General features: G+C 56.0%; 2 protein-coding genes across 4 annotated transcripts in view; both read right to left on the bottom strand.

Moving 5' to 3' along the window:
• Positions 1-3,025: 3,025 nt before the first annotated feature.
• ZNF414 (zinc finger protein 414) lies at positions 3,026-7,018 on the bottom strand. 2 transcript variants are annotated; one of them, XM_027085305.1, is made up of 9 exons: positions 6,903-7,018; positions 6,551-6,807; positions 5,535-5,844; positions 5,116-5,223; positions 4,911-5,016; positions 4,031-4,374; positions 3,900-3,950; positions 3,295-3,468; positions 3,026-3,201 (listed from the first exon to the last, which is right to left on the bottom strand). In XM_027085305.1, exons 2-9 carry the CDS (start codon positions 6,551-6,553, stop codon positions 3,128-3,130), a joined length of 1,170 nt encoding a protein of 389 aa, XP_026941106.1. In that variant the 5' UTR covers positions 6,554-6,807; positions 6,903-7,018; the 3' UTR covers positions 3,026-3,127. The 2 variants fall into 2 exon arrangements, with proteins under 2 accessions (XP_026941106.1, XP_026941105.1); XM_027085304.1 differs by having other exon boundaries at positions 3,027-3,201; positions 5,535-6,807.
• Positions 7,019-10,538: 3,520 nt separating this feature from the next.
• Positions 10,539-21,469, bottom strand: part of MYO1F (myosin IF) — a 31,277-nt gene continuing 20,346 nt past the window's right edge. For both annotated transcript variants that reach the window (XM_027085287.1, XM_027085286.1), the window contains exons 17-28: positions 20,028-20,134; positions 19,480-19,578; positions 19,247-19,391; positions 15,274-15,388; positions 15,011-15,180; positions 14,212-14,357; positions 13,704-13,850; positions 13,369-13,517; positions 12,762-12,845; positions 11,973-12,168; positions 11,726-11,895; positions 10,539-10,998 (exon numbers count right to left, since the gene is read on the bottom strand). In XM_027085287.1, coding sequence (XP_026941088.1) covers positions 10,922-10,998; positions 11,726-11,895; positions 11,973-12,168; positions 12,762-12,845; positions 13,369-13,517; positions 13,704-13,850; positions 14,212-14,357; positions 15,011-15,180; positions 15,274-15,388; positions 19,247-19,391; positions 19,480-19,578; positions 20,028-20,134 — 1,605 coding nt within the window. In that variant the 3' untranslated portion in view covers positions 10,539-10,921. The remainder of the gene's footprint in view (positions 10,999-11,725; positions 11,896-11,972; positions 12,169-12,761; positions 12,846-13,368; positions 13,518-13,703; positions 13,851-14,211; positions 14,358-15,010; positions 15,181-15,273; positions 15,389-19,246; positions 19,392-19,479; positions 19,579-20,027; positions 20,135-21,469) is intronic.

The raw sequence follows: 21,469 nt of genomic DNA, 5'->3' as shown, positions 1-21,469 counted from the left end.
AGAAAGATCCACAGGAGACAGGGACGGAGGCTGGGCATTGCATCCCAGCAGGAGCCCTTCACTCGCCGCTGCCATGAAGGCCACAGACAGCAGTCGGCAGTGACTCTGCCTGTGTCTGCTCTTAAGAGCACAGCTTGGGGATTCTGGAGCCTCTGTGCCCGTGCATCCCTGTCCTTGAACGGACAGACATGCGCGCTGGGTCACATTTCCGGATGTTGGTCCGCCTCCGAGTAGGAGGCTGGGGATGATGAAGAGGTCTGGGTCCTGGAGTGGCTCAGCCTGTTCAACGTGAGCCTGCAGTCTCAGGCCAACCTGCCCACTCTGCGGCGGCTGTGTAAGGTGGGTGCCTGCTTGGACGCGCCGGCCCCTCATTCATTCTCCCTTCAGACCGACACTCTTGGGCGCCCTCTGCTGGGCGGATCCGGGGCCCTAAGAGGACTCAGCTTTCAGGCATCCTGGAGTTGGGGTGCGGTGGAGGGACCCTCTGTGGGGCTCCCAGCTTGGTTGGCCAGAGGGAGGGCAGGGGCTGCAGGAGCCCAGAAGGGACAGTGGGAACAGTAAGACTTCCCAGGCGAGCAGACAAAGGTTGGATGGGAGTTGGGAGGGGGTGAAGGTAGGGGTCAGTTTTCAGAGTGAGCCAACTCTCTAGGCCTCAGGGCAATTTCAGCTTGCTCCAGAGGGCAGCGAGGGGCCCAGGGGGGACTGTGGACCCACTGTACCCATGGGAGGGGCTGTTGCATCTTTGTGGGTGACGCGGTTCGGGGGGCGGCACCTACCTGGACCAAGATACCTGGGTCTCTCTGGGAAGGTCCTGACAGACTGCGAAGTGGCACTGCCTAGATTCGGGGGTGCCTGAATGAGGGGCTTGATGGGGAAAACTCCAGGGGCTGGGGGACCCTGGTACGCTGGAGATGGGACACCAAGCCCTGAAGATGCAGGAAGGGATGGGCCTAGAGCCATATTCCCAAGGGTGTCTAGGGGCCTTGTGAGTGCAGGAAAAGGAGAGAGTGCCCTTTGGGCCTTGCTGCCTGGGTTTTCTCATCAGTGGTAACTGCCCCGCTTCTGGGGTGGTGCAGAATCGGTGACTTGGAACCGGGCCCGGCTAGAGTCAGGGCTCAGTCAGCTTACCCTCTTAGCCTCACCTCTATCTGTAAACTGGGCCCCTGGACCCACCTCCTCCCCAGGTTCCTGAGAGGGTCCCAGGCAGCCGGCCACAGGCTTGGTGGTTGGAGTGATGTCAACCACCTGCAAACATTTCCCAAGCCCCCTCCCTCGCTCCCCATCCCTCTTTTGAATCCTCACAAGAACTCCAAAGGATGAGCATTCATGACACTCATTTTAAGGAGTAAGAAACTGAGATGCAGAGAGATTGTCTTTCCCAGGATCACCCAGCTGTGGTTCCAAGGCTTCCGGCTGAGAAGGGGGAGGGGAGCTTACAGGGGGCCTGAGCCCCAGGGTTCCCTGACGGCCCATCTGGCCCTACAGCAGGTGCTCAGTGACAGCCGCTTCTGTGGGGGCCTGGCCTGAGCCACCTGCGACTCAGCTGCAACCCCATCAAGGACACTGGAGCCCTAAAGCCCCTTGTGAAGCTGAGGGCAGTGGGGCAGGCAGGCGGGCAGGCCGGCTCCTGGGTCCAGGTGGGACAGGTCCAAAGGGTGCCCAGATCTCCCTGTTGCCCTTCCCAGGAGAAGCTGAAGGGCCTTCAGAACTTGGAGCTGTTCAGCATCGAGGAGTCACAGCAGCTGCGCTAACGGAGCAGGATTTTGAGTCGTTACCCGAGCTTGGCTACCTGGATGGCTTCGATGCTGGGGACCCTGCTCAACTCTGAGACTGAGGCCAACATGCTGGGGAACGAAGATTCTGAGGAGGACTAGGGGGAGGATGGTAAGGGGGGCGAGGGGAAGATGGGAGGCTGGTGAGTGAGGGGTGTGAGGCCTGGGGACTCCACCCAGGGGGTGACTAATGTCTTGCTGGCGCAGATAAAGGACAACTCTGATGACTTGGAGGAGATATGGAATGAACAGGGTGGGGTGGGGCTGGGGACCTGGTCCTTGGGTTCTTGCTCACAGGATGTCTATGTTCCCCAGGAGGAAGAGGAGAGAGATGCTGAGTGTGGTCCTGAGAAGAGGAGGTGGAGAGGTTCAAGATGGGGCCTTGTGGGCTACTAGGAGAACAGGATCTTCATGCAGAGAGCTGAAGGGAGCTGTGGGGAGCGGTGGGGGTACTAGGCAGGGGAGGAGCACGATCGGAAGAGTTCCCCGTTTCCAGAGGTGTTCAGACTGGGGGGAAGGGCGGGGGGGTGGTTGCCTCCGGTGCTCCAGAACGGGGTGGGACGGGATTGAAGCTTGGGCTGGAAGGGAGCAAGATGCAGGAAGTAAAGCCGGCCTGAGGGGTGGCTGCCAGCAATGCGTGGGACTTCCATACACTGGAGGCTTGACCCTCAGGGTTCTGGTGACAGCAGTGTGGGACCAGATTTTGAACTCTGCCCCCAGCCTGACTTCCCAGGAAGGAAAGGAAGAAGAGGACCTATATGGGGGAGAAGTGAGAAGGGAGGAAGCCCAGGCTCTCCAGGGCTGGCCTTGACCCACTCTCCTCCTCAGAGCTGGGGCAGGGGGAGGAGGGGAAGGGGGCAGCCGAAGACAGTGAGGAGGATGACGATGAGGCCTGAGCTCCCGCCTGCCAGAGTGCCCAGCCCTGGGGGCCCTGGCACCTCCCTTCTACTGCTGGGACTGCCCCACCACCCTGTCACCTCCCTGAGAGTCAGTGCTGGCCTCAGGACCTGGGGGGCTCCAGCTGGGCGGGCGCTCCTGACTCCTGGAAGTTTTTAAATAAAACTGGAAAACTTCCGTCTCATATGGTTTCTGGAAGTGGTGGGACAGGAAAGAGGACCATCTACAGCTGTCCCACCGCTGAGGTTGACAGGGGAGGTGGGACACAGGTGGGCTGTGAGGGGGAGGCCTGCCCCCTTCCGAGGTGGGAGCGCCCCAGGACTGCACTGGAGGGGCATGGGACCCAGACACAGCACAGGCTGGCTCATCTGCCTCCTTTATTGTCCCGCCACCCCGCCCATCGCAGGCCCCCCTAAAATTACAAAACTACCCACAGCCCACCCGCAACGCGGCATGGTTCAGAGCGGCGAGAAAACCGGACACTCCCCCTCTGACAGCAGCGGCGACACCTTGGGTGCCAGCGGGGCCGGGTCTGGGTGGAGCAGAGGAGGGGGCGCCTGAGCCTCAGCCCCGCCCCTCGCCTCAGGGCCCCCGCCCTCCCCACCCGTGCGCTCCCGGGCCTTACCCGCCGGCGCGTCAGGGCGCGGCTGCCCGGGCGCCGGGGCCGCAGGGGCGATGGGGCGGTGGTCCTCCAGGTGTAGGGTCATGGCGGGCCGCGAGGCCGTGGAGAAGGCGCACTGCATGCACGAGTAGCGGCCGCGCGTGTGCTCCCACACGATGCGGCTCGGGGCCGCGTGCCCTGCGGGCAGGCGGGACCCCGTCAGCCCCGGGCCCTGGGCGAGGGCGAGGACCGGGGCGAGGGCGGGTCGTACCTTTCTCCCCGCCTCCCCCTCAGCTCCCAGGCGCCGGGTCTCTGGAACGGCTGATCCGTTTGTCCCGGGCGTTTCCCCATGTATTTGGGGGCACGAAACTTGACTTATCCTCTGAACCCTCTCCCATCCTCTGAACCAACGTAGGGGGAAGGACTCGGGAACCGGGTGAGAGTTTTACACGGAAACGCCGGCGCAGATAAAGAGCAGGGGCCGTAATTTTTTAAGGCAAAATCCTGTATTTCGGGGGTGACATTTCTGGCCACCTGGGAAGGGGGTGGGCACCGCTGCCTCCCAGTATCCCCTATGCCCCGCAGGGGAGAAATCCCCTCCACCCTCCCCGGTGATCACCTGCACGCACCTGAGGGCGTATCGGAGCCGCCCTGGGGTCTTCGCGGGCTGCCGCCGGCACCTGCGGTAAATGGGCGGGTCAAGGTCAGAAGTTAGAGGGAGCCCAGCCCACCCTTCAGGCGTCCCTGCCCCCACACTCACCTTGGCTCTTTTTCCAGACTGCGGCGCTGGAGGCGGGCGGCCCGGGAGCGGCGGCCAGAAAGGGGCGCGGGCGTGGTGGGCTTAGGCCAAAAGGCGCGGGGTTCAAGTACGGCAGGAAGGGCCCGGTGGGGGCAGGGGCAGGGGTCGTGAACGGCTCGAGCAGCGGGAACTGTAGCCCAGGCGCCAACGCAGGGTCGGACTCCGGGGGGCGCTCGGGCGCTGGTGGCTCCTTGTCGAGGGCAGGGGGTGGCGGCGGGGCTGGGCTCTGCGCATGCTCGGCGCAAACATGCAGGTGCTTGAAGAGGGAGCGGTGCGTGCGGAAGCGCAGGAGGCAGTTCTCACACCTGGGGGCGGCACAGGGCTGGGCTGGGTCTCCTGCGGGACAAGGGAGGGGCCTATCCGTAGTAACCTGCGGAGCCGCCGCTCGAGGGTGGTAAGGGAGCCCGGGCCCAAACAACAGATCTCCCATCTGCGGGGGAGGAGTCTGCCCTAAGCGTCCCCCTACTGTGGTCGCGACCCTTCCGGACCCCTCCAGGTCGGAGCCCTGGGAAGATGAGGAAGGAAGTCTCAATTGTGACTTAGGGGATCGCTTTTCCTCTTGGGAGGTAGAGGGCTGGGCGGAGCCGCGCCAAGAATGCCCCCCCCAAACCCCTTCCGAGCCCCGCCCTCGGGGTCCCTGGAACTTGCTCTAGCGACCAGTGTCTCTTCTGGGCAGGTTAAGGGCAAGGCTTGCCCTAGTTCATGCCCACTTCCCCGACCCAACCCCCTGGACTAGGAAGGGAGAAGAGCCTGGACCCCCGGTAGTGGCTGTCAAATCAGTGGTGGGGGGAGCTGCCTGGTCACCGAGCGCCAGCAGACATGGGGGTGGACGGGGTCTCACTTGAAGTAGCGATTGGGTTTGTAGTGCAGCTTGCCGTGTGCCACCAGTTCCTGCATGTTGGGGAAAGTCTCGGTGCAGCTCAGGGCGGAACAGCGGAAGAGCTTGCCTGGCAGGGATGAAGGACAGAGGAGTGGAGAGGGGTGGCCAGTCGGCTCTGCCTGCCTCCCGCCCTAACCTGCCTCCCCACCACCTACCCTGGTCCTACCTTCCAGGGACTGTGTGGGTGGGCAGTGGGTACGCAGATGCTGTGCCAGGTCTCGAACGCTGGGGAAACTGAGGCAGCAGCCAGGGCTGGAGCAGGGTATCTGCTTCCCTGCAGGACGCAGAGAAGCGAGGGGAGGGGTGTGTCACCATCCCTTCTCCATCCACGCTGTCCAGGGCCCTACCCCAGAGAGGCATGTATGGGGTTGCAATTACCCTATGATCTCTTACTGGGGCCTTCACCCTCTGCCTCCCCCAACAGAGGGTTGGGGCTGAGTTGGCCTGGCTCACAGCCTGGCATACACCTGGGGCTCAGTAAGTGGTGATTCCCTCTAGATGGGCCCCAAGTCTGGAGATACTCTGTATTCTTCACTTCTATCGTTCCAGGCCTGTGATCCCCCAGAAGGCCCCATCACGGGTCACCTGGTGGTGGGCGTCGTCTGGGAGGCCGCAGGTCCTCACTGGTTCCGGAGACAGTGCTGGTCAGGCCAAGGCCGGGTCCAGGGCCAGCATGGCCACTGTCTGGGGCTGGGGAGGCACCCTGCTGGGTCCCTCCAAGCCCTCCACGTTCCCACACTGGGGGTGTGGCTGCCTGGTCAGAGCCTGGCTCCTCCCCCATGGAAGAGGAAGTGGCTACAGCAGCCACAACTGGGGACACCTCCTTGTCGGTCTCACTGGAGCTGGGCTCTGCAGTGCCCGGCATGTCCGGGCTGGGACCCGAGGTTTCCTCCTCCTGGTGGAAGGAAGAGGTGGGGAGAACCCCTCTGGGCCCAGGGTCTGCCTGGGCCAGCCAGGGGAACTCCACCCCGCCAAGACCACTGGGCATCCTGAAGCAGCAAATGCCCCGGAGACGTCACCCAGTCAGCCCCCATCCTAAGGAGTGGCAGGGGGTGAGGGTGGATAGAGCTCCTGCCTCCTGTGTCCCCATCCTCTGGGAGGGAGCTTGGAGGTGTTCCAAATGTAGAAGGGGGTACCTTTTTAAGAATCATCTATATAAAAGAAGCATGCCTTTGACCCTAACTTGGAAAGGTGGGAGGTCCCCTACAAGGCAGGGGCGTGGCCCATAGGGAGTGGCCGGGGCAAAGGCGGGGCTCTGAACCGGGCGCGGATAGGAAGATGCTGGAGGGGTCAAAAGTGGCCGAGTGGGTTGTTCGAGGACGGAGATATATCTACCAGCTGGGCTCGAGCTGTGCAGGCGAACTGGAAGTGCTGGGGCCCCGGCCGTATGAAGATCTGGGGCGGTGCTCGAGCCCTGTGGGCGTAGCCCAGTCGAAACCAGGCCCAGAAGTAGGGGGTAGGGTGCTCCCCGAGTGACAGCCAGCGGCGGGCGAGTGCCCGGATGTGGGGGCGGGGTCGGCCGGAGGCTATGTGCCCTACAGGGCCGCTCCCCGCCAGTCCCCGCTGGTTCGCCGCGTCCGCGTCCCCGGCGCCGCGCTCACCATCCTCGGCCTGGTTCGGCTTCTTGTTCCCGCGGCTCCGGCAGCTCCAGCTAAGGCTGCGGTGACTCCTTCGGTGGCCGCAAGCTCGCGCTCACGTCGGCGCCATTTTTCGCCTCCCAGGTCTCGCGAGAACGGAGGAGGGCCCGTGCACAGTGCTCCGCGAGGAGGCGGGGCCTGAGATCCGGGATTGTCCTGGATGGCGGAGCGTGCGCCGTGGTGGATTTGCAAGCCGAGGGCAGTCGTGGGGTGCAAAGAATCTGCAGGCAGAGATCTAGGATTAAAATCTCCCCGGGCCTCTGTGTTCTTCTCTGCAAAATGAGCATCTTCATCCTCTCCAGTCCCGTCACCATACCTCGAAAGGGGATAAACAGCGGTTCTCTTTTTTGAAGAGGTCGTGTTTAGAGAGCCTCGTCTTTGGAGGGAAATTGGCAGTGGCCGTCAAAATATTCAATGCACTTAGTTCTGACGTTGGAACGGGTCTGCTGAGATAGCCAAGGGCGGGAAGCAAGCCAACTGTCCGTCCTCGGGACACCCGGAACGGGTGTAGCCTAAGGATGGAGAGGTGCGTGTTTTCAGGAGGATGGATGGAGAGCCTTGGGTATACCGGCGTGGAATGAGTCACCTATCCAACCTACGTTTCTTTCTTTTTTTTTTTTAATACAGCCTCACTAAGTGTCACTACATCTCAGAAAGTCACTCTAGAATTTAACACTACTGTTTTTTGTTGTTTTTTTGTTTTTATTTATTTTTGGCTGTGTTGGGTCTTCGTTGCTGCGCGCCAACCTACGTTTCTTGAGTGCCTACTCTGTGCTAGGCGCTGGGGACCCAGAGATCAACAGGACAGACCAACATCCCCACTCCCAGAGTCCGCTCACGGTTTAAAATGGGGAAAGAGACAATGAATCAACGATCATGCAGCAAACGATCTTACGTTATATTAAGTGCTACAAAGGAAAAACAAAACAAAACCCCAGAAGGATGTGATGGTGATGGGTCAGGAAAGTTTCTCTGTGAGGTGACTTCTTTTTTTTTTTTTTGCGATACGCGGGCCTCTCACCGTTGTGGCCTCTCCCGTTACGGAGCACAGGCTCCGGACACGCAGGCTCAGCGGCCATGGCTCACGGGCCCAACCACTCCACAGCATGTGGGATCCTCCCGGACCGGGGCACGAACCCGCATCCCCTGCATCGGCAGGCGGACTCCCAACCACTGCGCCACCAGGGAAGCCCTGTGAGGTGACTTCTGAGCTGTCACCTGATGGTCAGGATGGAGTGAGCCAATGGAAGGTCAGGAGGCCACAGCACTCTGGGAAGAATGGATAGCTGGTGCAAGTGGCCTGAGTTGGGGAGGGACAAGCTTGTCTTTTTCAAGAAACAATGAGGTGATCAGCTCACTGCTGGAGCAGAGTGGAGGCAGGGAGTGGAGGTCAGAAAGTGGACATGGTGCAAGAAAGGTCATGCAGGGACCTTGTGAACCGTGGAAAGAGAGGCATGTGATCTCTATTCTAACCTTGAATCTTTAGCAGGGGGAGGTACACCATCTGATCGCCGGTTGTCGTTTGGAGGATGGGTCATTGTGGGGACGGTAAAGTGGATCTTTGATCTCAGATCTCTATAATACATTATTTAACCGTTCAGGAAGTATTTCTTGAGTTCTAGGCAAGTTTAGGCTTTACGTACGGTGTATTTCCATCTATGTATACATAAGATGTACCTATCTGCTTTTATACGCTAAGAATACCACTGGAAGGAGATGGACATTAACAAATTGGGGGGGACAGGAATTTTCGAATGAGGGGAAGACAGATTTTTCACACTTTTGGGCTGTTTGAATTTTTTTTTTGGCCGCACCACGCCGCTTGTGCATTGCGGCCAAAAAAATTCCTTGTGTCTTAGTTCCCCGACCAGGGATCGAACCCGGGCCCACCACAGTGAAAGCGCAGAGTCCTAACCACTGGACAGCCAGGGAATTCCCATGGGCTGTTTGAATTTTAAAAAACTGTTTTCTTTTGATTATCATTAATACAGTTAAAACTCATTAACTGTATTAAAAACTCCTTAATTAAAAAAAAACATCATTTTGATACAGGGTGGAGGTGTGTGTGTGTGTGTGTGTGTGTGTGCAGGGGAGGTTGGTGCAATCTGGGGAAGGGTGGGGCGAGGTCCCAGAAAGGACAGGGAACCAAGAAAGAGAGAGGAGGGGCCCAACTTAAGAAATTTTGTAAAAGAGTCAACAGGATGTTGCTGAGTGGGGGGGACCAAGCTGACTGAGGTTTGCAGTCCGAAGATGCTATAACCTAGATGTGAGATGCTGTCTGTTAGAAGATGTCAAACCCACTCCCTTCTTCACCCCCAGTGCCTCACCCAAACCTCACCCATCAGTCTTGCCCGGAAGGCCCCACTTCCTGCAAACAGGGTGCCTGCTGTGGCAGTGGGGCCACAGGGCTGTACCCCAAAGTGACAGGAGGGGGGGCAGCCTGCATGATGAATTCTAGGGCAGAGAAGGGAGACAGAGGCCCTCATTCCCCTTCAGCACCAGGAAATGCCCAGCTGATGAGGTTGTGGCTCACACCGTCCTCCCCGACTCTGTCCCCCAATCTAAGTCTTGCAGAGAGACACTCACAGTGGTGACTGGGCAGTGGAGGGGCAAAAATCAGAGATGCAGAGAACCAGGGACATTCAAGGGACTGGTTAAATGCTTTTGTATAGTGATTGGCTAATAAAAGGCTGTTGAGACCCAGTTGCAAAATTGGGATTTTTTTTTTCCCAGCCACGCTCAGCTTCCCAGGTAGGTGTAGATTCTACAGAAGGCTCTGCTGACCAGTCTTTCTTTGATACCTCATCTCCCATCCCCCAGGTGGGTAGGTGTCCTCTGCCTGGAGTCCTCCCATCACAGCATAGATCACTCTGTGTGGTATTTGCCATCAAGATCTGCTGACCCAGGGCTTCCCTGGTGGCGCAGTGGTTAAGAATCCGCCTGTCAATGCAGGGGACATGGGTTCCCAGCCCTGGTCGGGGAAGGTCCCACATGCCGCGGAGCAACTAAGCCCGTGCGCCACAAATACTGCAGCCCGCGTGCCTAGAGCCCATGCTCTGCAACAAGAGAAGCCACCGCAACGAGAAGCCCGCGCACTGCAACAAATAGTAGCCCCTGCTCACCACAGCTAGAGAAAGCCCGCGCACAGCAACAAAGACCCAACGCAGCCAAAAAATATATGTAAATAAATAAATTTTAAAAAAAAAGGTCTGCTGACTCTTTTCATCCTTCTTGGCTCCTCCAGCAATGTCCACACTCTCTCTGCATCTCCCTCCCCTGCTCCAAGCCCTGTCCCTTCTCTGGCACAGTCCTGACCCCACCCATCTGGCTCCATCTCTCCCAGACTGACTGCTCTTCATGGGGCTGAGCACAGAGCGGTTGTTCATTTGGAAAGGTCTGAAAGGCTCAGACTCCGGCACTGGTTTGGAGACAGCTGCGGGGACCAAGAGACAGCTGGAGGGGACTGGTAGCTAGGCTGACCCCCTCTTCACCATGACAATAAGTGCAGAAGGCCAGGGCCCTCGAATGTCAGAACTGGTCCTGACGCCAGGTGAGTGAGGGCTAAGTAAACACAGACATGGGGTGGGGGTCAGGGTTCAGGGGTGATTCAGGGTGAATTATGGGGGGCCATGTGGGACCTGCCTCCTTTGTCAGGGTCCAGTAGGGTCCCAGTTTGTTTGGCAGGGGGTGCAGAGTCAAAGCTGACAGGACCCACTGGAACATTTGCTGCAGGAAAGCTAGCATGCAGCTTCTGGAAGCTAGCAGGTGAGACAAATTCAAGCTTTGTGAGGGGCAGAAGCATATCTGAGTTCAAGACTTGGCTCTGTGCAATCTTGGGTGAGTGACTAAACCTCTCTGAGCCTCCATTTTTCCATCTGTAAAATGGGATATTCACTGCTACCACCCCACAGGGTTGTGAGAAGGTGGTCCTTGTTCAGTAAGTTTACTCATGTTTTCACTCGGCAAACATTTATTGCCTCAGTGGTGAGAAAAGGAGGGAAGTCAAGCTTGTCAAGGTCCCCCTGACTGTGCCCGGCACTTTGCCTGCAGGACACAGCTCACTTCCTACTCACAAGGCAGCTGGGAGGTAAGTTCTGCTGTTAGCCCTGTTTGACACAGGAGGAAACAGGTGTGCCTTGGGGGAAGCCAGGGCCCGGGGGTGGCTTAAGTGGTGATCCCTAGACCCAGGACCTGGGCTAGGCTGGGCTGGAGGCCACAGGACTGGACCTTCTGGCCAATGCAGCCAAGGGAAATGAGACCCGCATTGCAGGGCCTGGCTCCTGGCAGGATCCAGGCAGGCAGGTGGGATGGCAGGATCCCAGGCCCCTGTCCTGCTCAGATCTTCTCCACGTAGTTTCCTGGGAAAAGGCCCTCCTGGCCATGCAGCCGGCCTTTCCACCAGCCTGAGGAATCTGTGGGAGAGAAGAGAGCGTGAGGCTGAGCCCAGCCCGCTCCGGAGAAAGCCTTTCATGCTGGCTCTGTGTCTGTCTTTCTGTCATTCGTCTGCACTGGCCTGGCATAAGGCAGAAGCTGAAAAGAGAAGACAGAAGGGCAATTCCCCAGCGGTCCAGTGGTTAGGACTCTGCGGTCTAACTGCCGAGGGCCCCGTTTTGATCCCTGGTCCGGGAACTAACATCCCACGAGCTGAGCGGTGCGGCAAAGAAAAGAAGAAACATGTCTTTTAGGGGACTTCCAAAAAAAAAGAGAAGACAGGAGGAAGGGAGGGAGCAACGCGTGGGTTTTCCTTGCCACTGGCTCACACGCTGACATTTTCTTGACCATTCACTTGTGCTCGTCCCTCATCCATCTCCTCCTATAGGTCCCTCCCCATAATCCCCTTGGAGGAACCAGGAATGACCCCTAAGGGTTCCCCTACCCACCTGCAGAGGGTGCTGTTGAGTCCCAGGCTCCTCTAGGGGCAACCCAGGGGCAAGGTAGGAGGTCTGGAGGCCTGGGCCATCCAGACATGGCCCATTTCCTACTCACAAAGTAGGTTCTGCTATTAGTCCTAGTGCTTGACAGGTGAGAAGAATGAGGCTGGGGTACAGGGTGCGATACAAGTGAGGCCAGGCTCCCAGGGTGGCTTAGGAGGTGACCTCCAGGCCCTGGCTCCTCCCATTTCTGCCCTGGCACACACACCTTCCATGAGGATCTCGATGACCTCGTTCACGTTGAAGCTCAGCTCGTCCACATCTTGGCTCACATACTGGTACAATGCCCGGCACCTTGGGCCGTGTGTCCGTGGCTGGGGCTTAGGTCGGCCCACACCGGGCACAGGTCTCTGCCCTATGCTGCGCTTCCTCTGCATGCTGTGGGCACATGGAGGCACTCGTCATAGCCCCAGACACTCCCCCACCTCCTGGGGCTGCCCTCTCACACCACCTACCCAGCCATGCCCTGGTCAGGAACACTGAGGAATTCTGTGTTGTGCTCCGAGGGAGGCCGTGCCCGTTGGCGTCTGCTGGCCCCCAAGGCTGAGGACGGAGGGCCCTGTGGTGGCTTCTGGGAGCCCCGTCTGGATGTGAACTCCAGGGGTAGGGGGCCCCCTCTGGCAGAGGGAGGCACCCCATTGCGATCCAGGCCTGCAATGAGATGGGGGCATTTGTCAGGGTGATGCTAGGAGGATTTGGGGGGACTTGGCTCCAAGTTCCCTGTCTGAGGGAAGAGGCAGCTACTCTTAACCCAGTATGGTAAGGAATGGCCTGGAGAGAGAGACCCTGGGGCTAGGAGGCCCTAGAGGGAGACTCTGAAGGGGTAAGATTTTCCCCTACCCTCTTCTGTAGGAGGGCTTTTGTGGGTGGGTCTTGGAGGATGAATAAGAGCTCAAGTGGAGCAGGAATTTGGGAGACAGGCAGAGCAAACAGCCCAAGCAAAGGCCTGGAGGTAAGAACAAATTTGGTAAGTTGGCAAAATAAGATGTAGCTTGCATGACAGGAGTGTAAGGTGGGAGGAGAGAAGAGGTCAGTGGTTAGCTGGGTTCGGATTCTGAAGGGCTCTGAATACCAAACTAAGCTTTGGCTTTATTCTTTGGGAGATGGGGAGCTATGGAGAGTTCTGGACAGAAAAGAAGAGCATGGTCATCTCTGCTTGTTAAATCCTGTCGACAAGAGGTCTGGCTTAGGCCTTGGAGCCCACAAGAGGCAAGGAAGACACTTAGTGGGGGGTGTCTCTTCACCTCTAGGGGGCCCGGGAGCTGCCCGGGTAGGGGCCTGGGCCGACCTTCTGGGTTTTCCCTGGGCCATTCCCTTCCGTGTAGGCTCTGAAAGGGAAAGGGGAAAAGATGTAGGGATTTGAGTGATGACCAGACAAGGTTCTTGGCCCCGCCCACAAGTCCAATCCACTCTGTGGCTCCGCCCCGGTCCCCGCTCCCGCGGCTCGCCGGCTCTCCTACCAGGAGGGAGCCCCTTAGTTACTGGAACACTGGTTCCGCCCAATAATTGGCTCCGCCCCTCCGGGAACCTATCTCTCATTGGCTCCTGGGTCCACCCACTCCAAGGCTCTCCCCATTCATAGCCGGCTCAAGGGTGGACTCCCTGGCCTCGCCCCTTCCATGTTTCTCGCCCACTCATTGGTCACCTCGCGAGCCCTGCCCTCTTCACGGCCGTGTTCTCTCTTTAGGTCTCTCAAGTCCCGCCCCTCCATGGCCTTCACCCACCCTTGGCCCGCGCCACTGGCTCCGCCCCCACAGCCTTGATTGGTCCCTATGGATGGTCCCGCCCCTAGGGGCCCGCCTCTTCCTGAGCGCTTCTTAGTCTCCGTCTCCCGGTTCGGCGTAGACTCACTGGAGCTTTTGGGCAGTCCATCACCCACGCTGACCGAGAGGGTCCGACCGCTAGCCTTGAGCATCGCCACGTCGCCGGAGCCACGGGAGAAAGTGACGCTGCGGGTGCCACCTCCGCCCCAGCCCTCCTTCTTCACCCGGAACTGTAGTCTGTGAGGAGAGGAGGAAGCTGTGGGGGTCCCCACCTCCCCCCAAGAGGGGATCACCTCCCCATTCCATCCTTTCCGGACCCGGGGTGGGAGGGGGCGAGGCACGGGCGCATTTCGGCCGATCCGCGAGGCGGAGGAGGAAGCACTGTGCCCAGCCCGAGGATGGTGCAGGAGGTGAGGGTCGTACGTGTCGCTGAAGGTGAGGGGCAGGGGCCTCCGCACCGCCTCCTCGAAGCGCTTGCACAGGAGGCTGACGAACTCGGTCTTGAAGACGCTCTCCAGAAAGCTGTCGGCCGCGTCTTCTTGGAGGATGAAGAAGTCGTCCTGCCTCGTGCTGGGGGAGGGGCGGGAGGAAGGGCAGGTGAGAGTGACAGGTGAGGCTGGCAGGACTGACATTTGAGATGCGACAGAATAGGGTCAGGGGTCAGGTAAGGGGCAAGTGAGGGGTTACACACGTGGGGGGAAACGGGAGAGGTGGCAAGGAGCTGGAAAAGGTGGTAAGGGTCAGGTGAGGGGACAGGTGCTGTTGGCAAATAAGGATCATGAATGCGAGGGCAGGTGAAGGTGACAGGTAGGATCAAGTGAAGGTTGCAGGTACAGCAGCAGGTAAGACGTTCAGGGTGACAGATGGGGTAACAAGTAAGAGGGCAGCTGAGAATGAAGGGGGCTGGCGGGGGTGCCTGTGGGAGCCCCACCTGAGGGAAACTCCCCGTAAGGCCTGGATCTCCAGCTTCTTCTTCAGGACCTCACGCACCTGGCCCTTCTCAGGTCCCTTCTTCACCTTCTCCCGCCCGATCACATACACACACTTGGGCGTCAGGATCAAGTCCCTCTTGATGGCCTATGAGGATGCAAAACCAGAGAGACTGGTGGCAGGAGCCCCGGGCATCGGCAGCCTGGCCCCAGGGGATCAACCCCAGGCAGAGAGGTAGCGCTGGCAGGTCAGGTGAAGGACAGGTCAGGTGAGGGTCCCTCCATGTGAAGCTACATGAGTGGTTACTTTATATAAGAAACAGGAGGTTAAGTAAGGGTATATTGGCTAGAAAGGGGTTTCTGGGCAGTGAACAGGTACAGGGTAGGTGAAGGTATGCCTGCTGGACATGGGCGCCCAGGACCGATGAGAGTTTACCTGTGCACAGGTGCATTTGAGCCAAGTGAAGGTGTGTCTAACTGAGAGGTCTGTCTAGACTGGGTGAGAATGTACCACCTAATGGATAGGTATGTCCAGGATAAGGGAAAGTGAATCTGTGGTCAGGGCTTCTGAACAAGGTGAGTGTGTAATTATGGACAGATGTGTCTGGCCAGGTGAAGATGTATCTGATGGACAGGTGTGTCTGGGCTACACGAGGGCGTATTTGATGGACAACTGTATCTACATTAGTTGAGCCTACACCTGTGGGCAGGTGTGTCTGGGCCAGGGGAGGGTGTACCTCTGGTGGGGGGTGGCCAGGCTGGGGTCAGGGTCCCAGATGTGGCCGCCTGCTAGTGCCTCACCTTGAAGCGGCGGTCGTACTTGTTGACCGAGTCAGCAAAGTCCACTCGCTCCCTCTTGCCCAGGAACTGACGCAGCTCCGGCCGCTCCTCCAGCCCCAGGTAGTCCCCAACGAAGTTCCTATTGATGCTGTTCCGTCTCCGCTCCTTCTTGTTCAGCAGGATGTTGGAAGCTGCGGCGACACAGGGTGAGGGGCAGAGATCACAGCCTGGCTCCTCCAGGCCCCTCTGTCCTCAGCCCCAGCCTCCCACCTGCAGCCTCTCACCTTCCTCCCGCATCTCCTCGTACTTCCGGATTGCCACGTGACGCCGCCAGGCCTTCTGGATGGTGCGGGCAAAGCCATCGAACTTGCGCTCTCGCATCTCCTCCAGAAGGAAGAGCTGGGCAAGAAGGAGGGCCGGTGGGTCCTGGCATCTCCCCGGGGAACACAGTCTCCAGTTTCCCCCGAGCCCACCCCACCCACGTGCTCTTGCTGACAGGCACCCGCACACACGCTCTTACACTGTGGGCAAAAAATTTTGTCTTTCTCCAAATGACCGGACCCAGGGTCCCAATATGGGGCACAATCTTCTGCATTAAATTATAACTGCAGGTTTGTCTTGCTGGGTTCAAATCCCAGCTCTGCCACTTACTAGCTGTGTGGTCTTACTGGAAACGGTATAACATCATGGTTTCTCATGCTAATTAAGCTATGGCATGTCATCCATGTGAGGTACACTTCAGTTTCAGAGATGTTAGAAATGCAAACCCGTGTGCATCTTGGAAAACCAACAAAGTACTGCAGATGTGAAAATCTGATGGATAGGACTGGGATGTGACCGGCTACCACATGGTTGTGCAGTATACAACCTGCACACCCATCCGTGGCAGCCCTGGAAAGGAAGCTTTCATAGAAAGCAGAGAAAAGTCTTTTGAATTTTTTTTTCTTTTTTGCGGTATGCGGGCCTCTCACTGTTGTGGCCTCTCCTGTTGCGGAGCATAGGCTCCAGACGCACAGGCTCAGCGGCCATGGCTCACGGGCCCAGCCGCTCCGCGGCATGTGGGATCTTCCCGGACTGGGGCACGAACCCGTGTCCCCTGCATCGGCAAGCGGACTCTCAACCACTGCACCACCAGGGAAGCCCAAGGCTTTTGAATTTTAAGAGTCTCCACCCACAGGGGACTTAGAGAATAAACTATATTAGAGCAGGTCATCTGGAATAATAACTGGTGACTATATCAGGGAAAGAAAACTACTGGATATGAAAATATTACAAATCTGCAGTAATAAAAACAATGGGGTGCTGGTCAAAGAATAGAACAACCAGTTGGACCAGGATGGATGATGGGGAAATGTCATAATTCAAATGGAAATTTAGTGACAGAAGGTACAGCATTGTCAATCAGTGAAAATGGGAAAAGTATTGAAAATAAAGTCGGGCTTTATTTAGAAAAATAATTGACATTTCACCCAGAGGGGTTTCTCAAATACACAAATATCACATCACTGCTGAAAGCATGGCTGCCACTTTGCTGACCAAGGTGGCTGATGTCTCCCAGAAACCCCAGGCTTCCCTGCCAGGACTAAAAGAATTCTCACTTTAAAAATATATACCTTGAAGGACTTTTAAAGCTGCGGGTGTTTAATAACTGTTCATAAAAAGTGGAGAGTTCTCACCAGGAAAAAAAAAAATCTCAGGTTCACAGGTTGCTGGGAGTTGACTAGCATTTACATCTTCTTTTGATTCTCAGACCAATACTCTGTGGGTCCATGGGTATGTGTGCAAAGCACGTTCAAGTAATGCCTTGTATAGGGTGTCTGGAGGGCACGTAAATGCATTCTGTGGTTTGCCGAGGGAAGGACAGTTACAAGTAAAGGGAGACCAGCCATGCAGAACTGGGGGTGGGCCAGTCAACCAGGACAAGTGTCCTCCAACCTTGTGATTTCTGCCCAGTGAAGAGGATGTGTTTTCAGTTTGGGAAATGTATCTTCCTGTCTCCAGAGTTTTAACGGCATCTTCTTTACGCTGGGACAGGCAGGGGTGGGCGTGCCCCAAATCTGAGCTTGGCCCTGGTGTACTGGGTTGAATAGCGTTCTCCCAAAACTCCTATCCACTCAGTGGGAACTTACGATTGTGACCTCATCTGGAAAGAGGGTCTTTGCAGATGTAATCAAGATAACACGAGGTTATACTGGAGTAGGGTGAGCCCTATATCCAGTCTGACTGGTGTCCTTATAAGAAGAGGGAAATTTGGACCCAGACACACAGAGGAGAAGGCCATGTGATGCCAGAGGCAGAGACTATACACTAAGGATGTAGAGGTGATACGTCCACACACCAAGGAATGCCAGGGATTGCTGGCGATCGCCAGAAGTGAGGGAAAGGCGAAGAAGGATCCTTTCCTGGAAACTTCAGAGGGAGCGTGGCCCTGCTCTTGGTTTTGGATTTCTAGCCTCCAGAAATGTGAGAAATTAAATTTCTGTTGGGTTAAGCCATCCAGATACTTTGTTATAGTAGCCCTGGGAAACGAATACACCTGGGATGATGGGCCGTGAAGGCCGATCGGTGTGTAAAGCATTCAAGGCATTTTGAGTCCACGTTTAGAAGAAACAAAACCCAAATCTAACATAAGTGCCTTTTTAGTTGAGAAAGGCTCCAACTCCATTAAGTAATTTAATTCTTTGATCAATTTTTGATCTAGCGCAGTTACATCGTTTCCGTTTTACTAAAATTATTCTCATCAGGATCAGGTTTTTTTTCCTGTGCAAAATTTCAGTCTTTTTCCTTATAAAACTTTCCCAGCAAGCTTTTCCCTTTGTGAATGTCATTATTTCCAGCTGGTTCACCTTCTCCACCTCAAAATGTGCAGACTGCAATATCTACATTGTATGCTTTTGATTCTAGACTGTTTTTATTTCTTGGAGCAAAGCTCCTCCATAGGGAAAAGCTCTAGGAGGTAGATGCAGACACACTTGGGGGATGAAGAATCTGGACCTCCCAAGATAGATTATTTTTGTAGCTATGCAATCTCTAGAGGCTCCACCCCACTGTGTTATGTTTTTGCTTTGATGAGAGAATAGTTACTTGTAAGTTACAGTAACATCAAGGGAATCATGCAGACAATCTCCTGGTTGTCTTCATAAAGTCCCTGAGATGCTATAGAGCAGATGCCATGATTATGCAGGTGATGGGCACCCAGCTGGACCTGGCCCACGTCCCCAGCATACCTTTCCCTGGTGCTACAGCTTGTCCTGGGTTGGGGAACCTAAGATTCCCTTGGGAGTCTGGTGAACCAGTACAGCTCATTGAGATGACCATTTCCCTGTGTGCTTTCCAATCCGTGCACTGAAGCAGGGGGCCAGATGGGCCCTTAGGGGATTCCTAGCCTTGTTTTTTCGTTATTCTTGTCATTGTTGCTTTTTAAAAAAACTTCCCCCACCAGCTTTATTGAGATATAACTGACATATAACACCGTGTAAGTTTAAAGTGTACATGAGTTAATTTGATGCATATATATGTTGCAAAATGATTACCACTTAGGTTAGCTAACCCCTCTGTCCTGTCACATAATTACCATGTCTTTCTTGTGGTGAGAACATTGAAGATCTACTCTCTTAGCAAATTTCAGGTATATAATACAGTACTGTCAACCGTAATCACTGCACTGTACATTAGATCCCCAGAACTTCTTTGTCATTGCTGCTTTGTTTGTTTCCTTTTGCCCCTGGAAGCAGAGGTGGCATAATGTCAGTGGTGCTTCTAGCCTTTTCATAAAAGGCTAAGAGCTGGGAATTCCCTGACGGTCCAGTAGTTAGGACTCCATGCTTCCACTGCAGGGGGCACGGGTTCAATCCCTGGGGGGGAACTAAGATCCTACAAGCTGTATGGAACGGCCAAAAAAAAAAATATAGAAAAAGACATATTCTGGATAAGCTGTGAGTTCTTATCTCCTCCAAGGGGATGTCAGCACAGGCGGCCATGCGTTTCTTCACCTGCTTCCTCGCCACCATGGACTGTTCAGCTAATTTAGTTTTTTTTGAGCACCTACTACATGCCAGGCACCATGCCTCGGACTTTCTGTTTTGTCTCATCCTCGCCCTGATCCTGCAGTGTGGCTATGACTCTCCCCACTTTCCAAATGGAGAAACTGAGGGTTGGAGGGGAGAGGAAGCATGCCCACAGTCGCACAGTGGCCTGAAGAGCAGGACCGTGCAGGTGATGCTGGTGTCTGTCTGTCTGTCTCTCACACACACTTACGGACTCAGGGTTCTTGACGAAGACCTTGGTGCTCCCCATCTGGTACTGGTCTGGCTCCATGTTGACCGCCCGCAGCAAGTGCTGGACCCCCTGACGCTCGTCCCCACGCCAGTGCGGCCACGTCTCGGGGGTCAGAATAGCATACCTGGAGGGGGAGAGCAGGGGAGGGTTTGAGCAGCTAGCAGGGCGGCTGGGTGTTGGGGCCAGGGTGTGTGTGGTGGAGGGCGCCTCACCTCTGCAGGAACTTGGCAAACTGGCGGCGGTAGGCGAAGCCTGCCCGGCGCACCCTGATGTTCTCCTTTAGGCCCAGATACTCCACCTGGTGCTTGACCCTGGAGGGAGGGCAGCCTGAGTCCCCTGGGAGTTGGGGGGGCTGTCTGGATTCGTGCTGGAGGCAGTTTAGGGGGGTGAGTTCTGAGGTCTAGGGAGGGAGGTTCACTGCTGGACACAGGGGCCTGCTTGAGAGTTAGTTTTGTGCATTGGGGGGGGCCTCGGTTCTGGGGGATCTGTGTTCGGGGGTCAGTTTCAGTTTCAGGGGGTGGCACGTGGGGTTTGGGGAATGAGGAGGACTGTGTTAGTCCCTGGGGCATCCTACAGACAGTCTGGGGTCCTCCCTAGGGGTCTTGATCAGTGTTAGGTATAACCCTGGGGCCCTGAGGGGTTTTGCACTGGTCCTAGGGGTCGGCTTGGGTGAGCCCTTTGATGGGTCCCATGACCCTGGGGGGGTTGTGAAGGGAGGGTCAGCTGGTGTGGACTGGCCCAGGCGGGGCGGGGGTGTCACCTGTTCTCCTCCCAATCACGGGGCCTCTTGGTCTCGTTGGGCTTGATGCAGCGGATGTAGTGGGGGGTGCACCTCTTCAGCGTGGATACCAGGTCGTTGGCTTGTTTCTAAGGGAGCGGGGAGAAAGTGGGGGTGGGGAGCACAGATGGGACCCTCTGGCCCCTCTCTCTTCCCACCCTGAATACAAGAGACAGGACACACTGGCTGGGTGTGTGGCACCTGACGGACCACGGGCTCAGGTGTCCCTGGTCCATTCCAAATGTGACTCTGTTAGCACACATCACATGGGGCTGATATCGTGCGTCTACCTGGCCCTCAAACCGAAAACCAGGAGCTCACATGTCTGCCATATTCACCACTTAGCCTGGCACATAATAAGTGCTCAGTGAACTTTTTTTTTTAAATTAATTAATTTATTTTTGGCTGCGTTGGGTCTTCGTTGCTGCATGCGGGCTTGCTCTAGTTGTGACGAGCGGGGGCTACTGTTCGTTTGTGGTGCGCGGGCTTCTCCTTGCGGTGGCTTCTCTTGTTTAACGTTTGTTGATGGAGTAACTGAGCACGCGGGAACATGTTGCCCAGAAATTTCTGCTTGTCCTTTGGGGCACAGTACTTTGGAAGCAGAGAATCATGTGTGTGTGTCTGAGAGGCTAGGGTTGTGCATTTTAGTCCCTCAGGGGAGACTAGAAAGGAAATTATTCCAGGTGGGAGGATCAGGGGAGCAGCAGGAGAGACCCCGGTGTGTGATCACAGCTCTGGGCCAGTGACTGCGCCTCTCTGAGCCTTGGCCTGCCATCTGCCAGATGGGACTAAGTCCCACGTCTGTAAAATGTCTTGTGTTTGCTGCCAGCACTGGTAAGTGCCCCATATATGGTTATTGAAATATTATTAGGATGGGACACCCATGTTCATAGCAGCACTATTCACAATAGCCAAAAGGTGAAAACAGCCCAAGTGTCCATCAGTGGAGGAATGGGTAAGAAAAAACGGTATATCCGTAAATGGAGTATTATTCAGCCTTAAAAAGGAAGGAAATTCTGACACATGCTTGAACCTTGAAGATACGCTCAGTGAAATAAACCAGTCACAAAAGGATAAATGCTGTCTGATTCCATTTATAGCAGGTCCCTAGAAGGGTCAAATCCATAGAGACAGGAACTAGATGGTGGGGGCCAGGGGCTGGGGGAGGGGATGAGGAGTGAGTGTTTCATGGGGACGGAGTTTCAGTTTGGGAAGATGAGAAAGTTCTGGAGATGGATGGTGAGGGTGGTGGCACGAATGCAAACGTACTTAGTGCTGCTGAGATGTACACTTAAAAATGGTTAAAATGGTAAATTTTATGTATATTTTACCACAATGAAGAAAAAAGTGACATGACCAAAATACCAAAAAAACAAAAAACATTAGGATGATGCTTCACTTCTGGATTTAGGAAGTTAGGAGGA

The sequence above is a fragment of the Aethalodelphis obliquidens genome, unplaced genomic scaffold, assembly GCF_003676395.1.
Source record: "Aethalodelphis obliquidens isolate GAN/ISIS:26980383/991018 unplaced genomic scaffold, ASM367639v1 scaffold53, whole genome shotgun sequence".
NCBI lineage: Eukaryota > Metazoa > Chordata > Mammalia > Artiodactyla > Delphinidae > Aethalodelphis > Aethalodelphis obliquidens.
The sequence above is the reverse complement of the archived record's forward strand: the minus strand, read 5'-3'. Positions and strand labels throughout refer to the sequence as shown.

Bases quoted from the DNA above. Each gene is read 5' to 3' on its own strand.
- ZNF414 (XM_027085304.1), bottom strand. From the start codon at position 5,937: ATGCCCAGTGGTCTTGGCGGGGTGGAGTTCCCCTGGCTGGCCCAGGCA. The intron at 5,224-5,534 runs GTGACCCGTGAT...TGCGTCCTGCAG, and splicing joins CAGACGACGCCCACCACCAG to GGAAGCAGATACCCTGCTCC. The intron at 3,202-3,294 runs GTAAGGCCCGGG...TGCTCCACCCAG, and splicing joins GCGCCCTGACGCGCCGGCGG to ACCCGGCCCCGCTGGCACCC.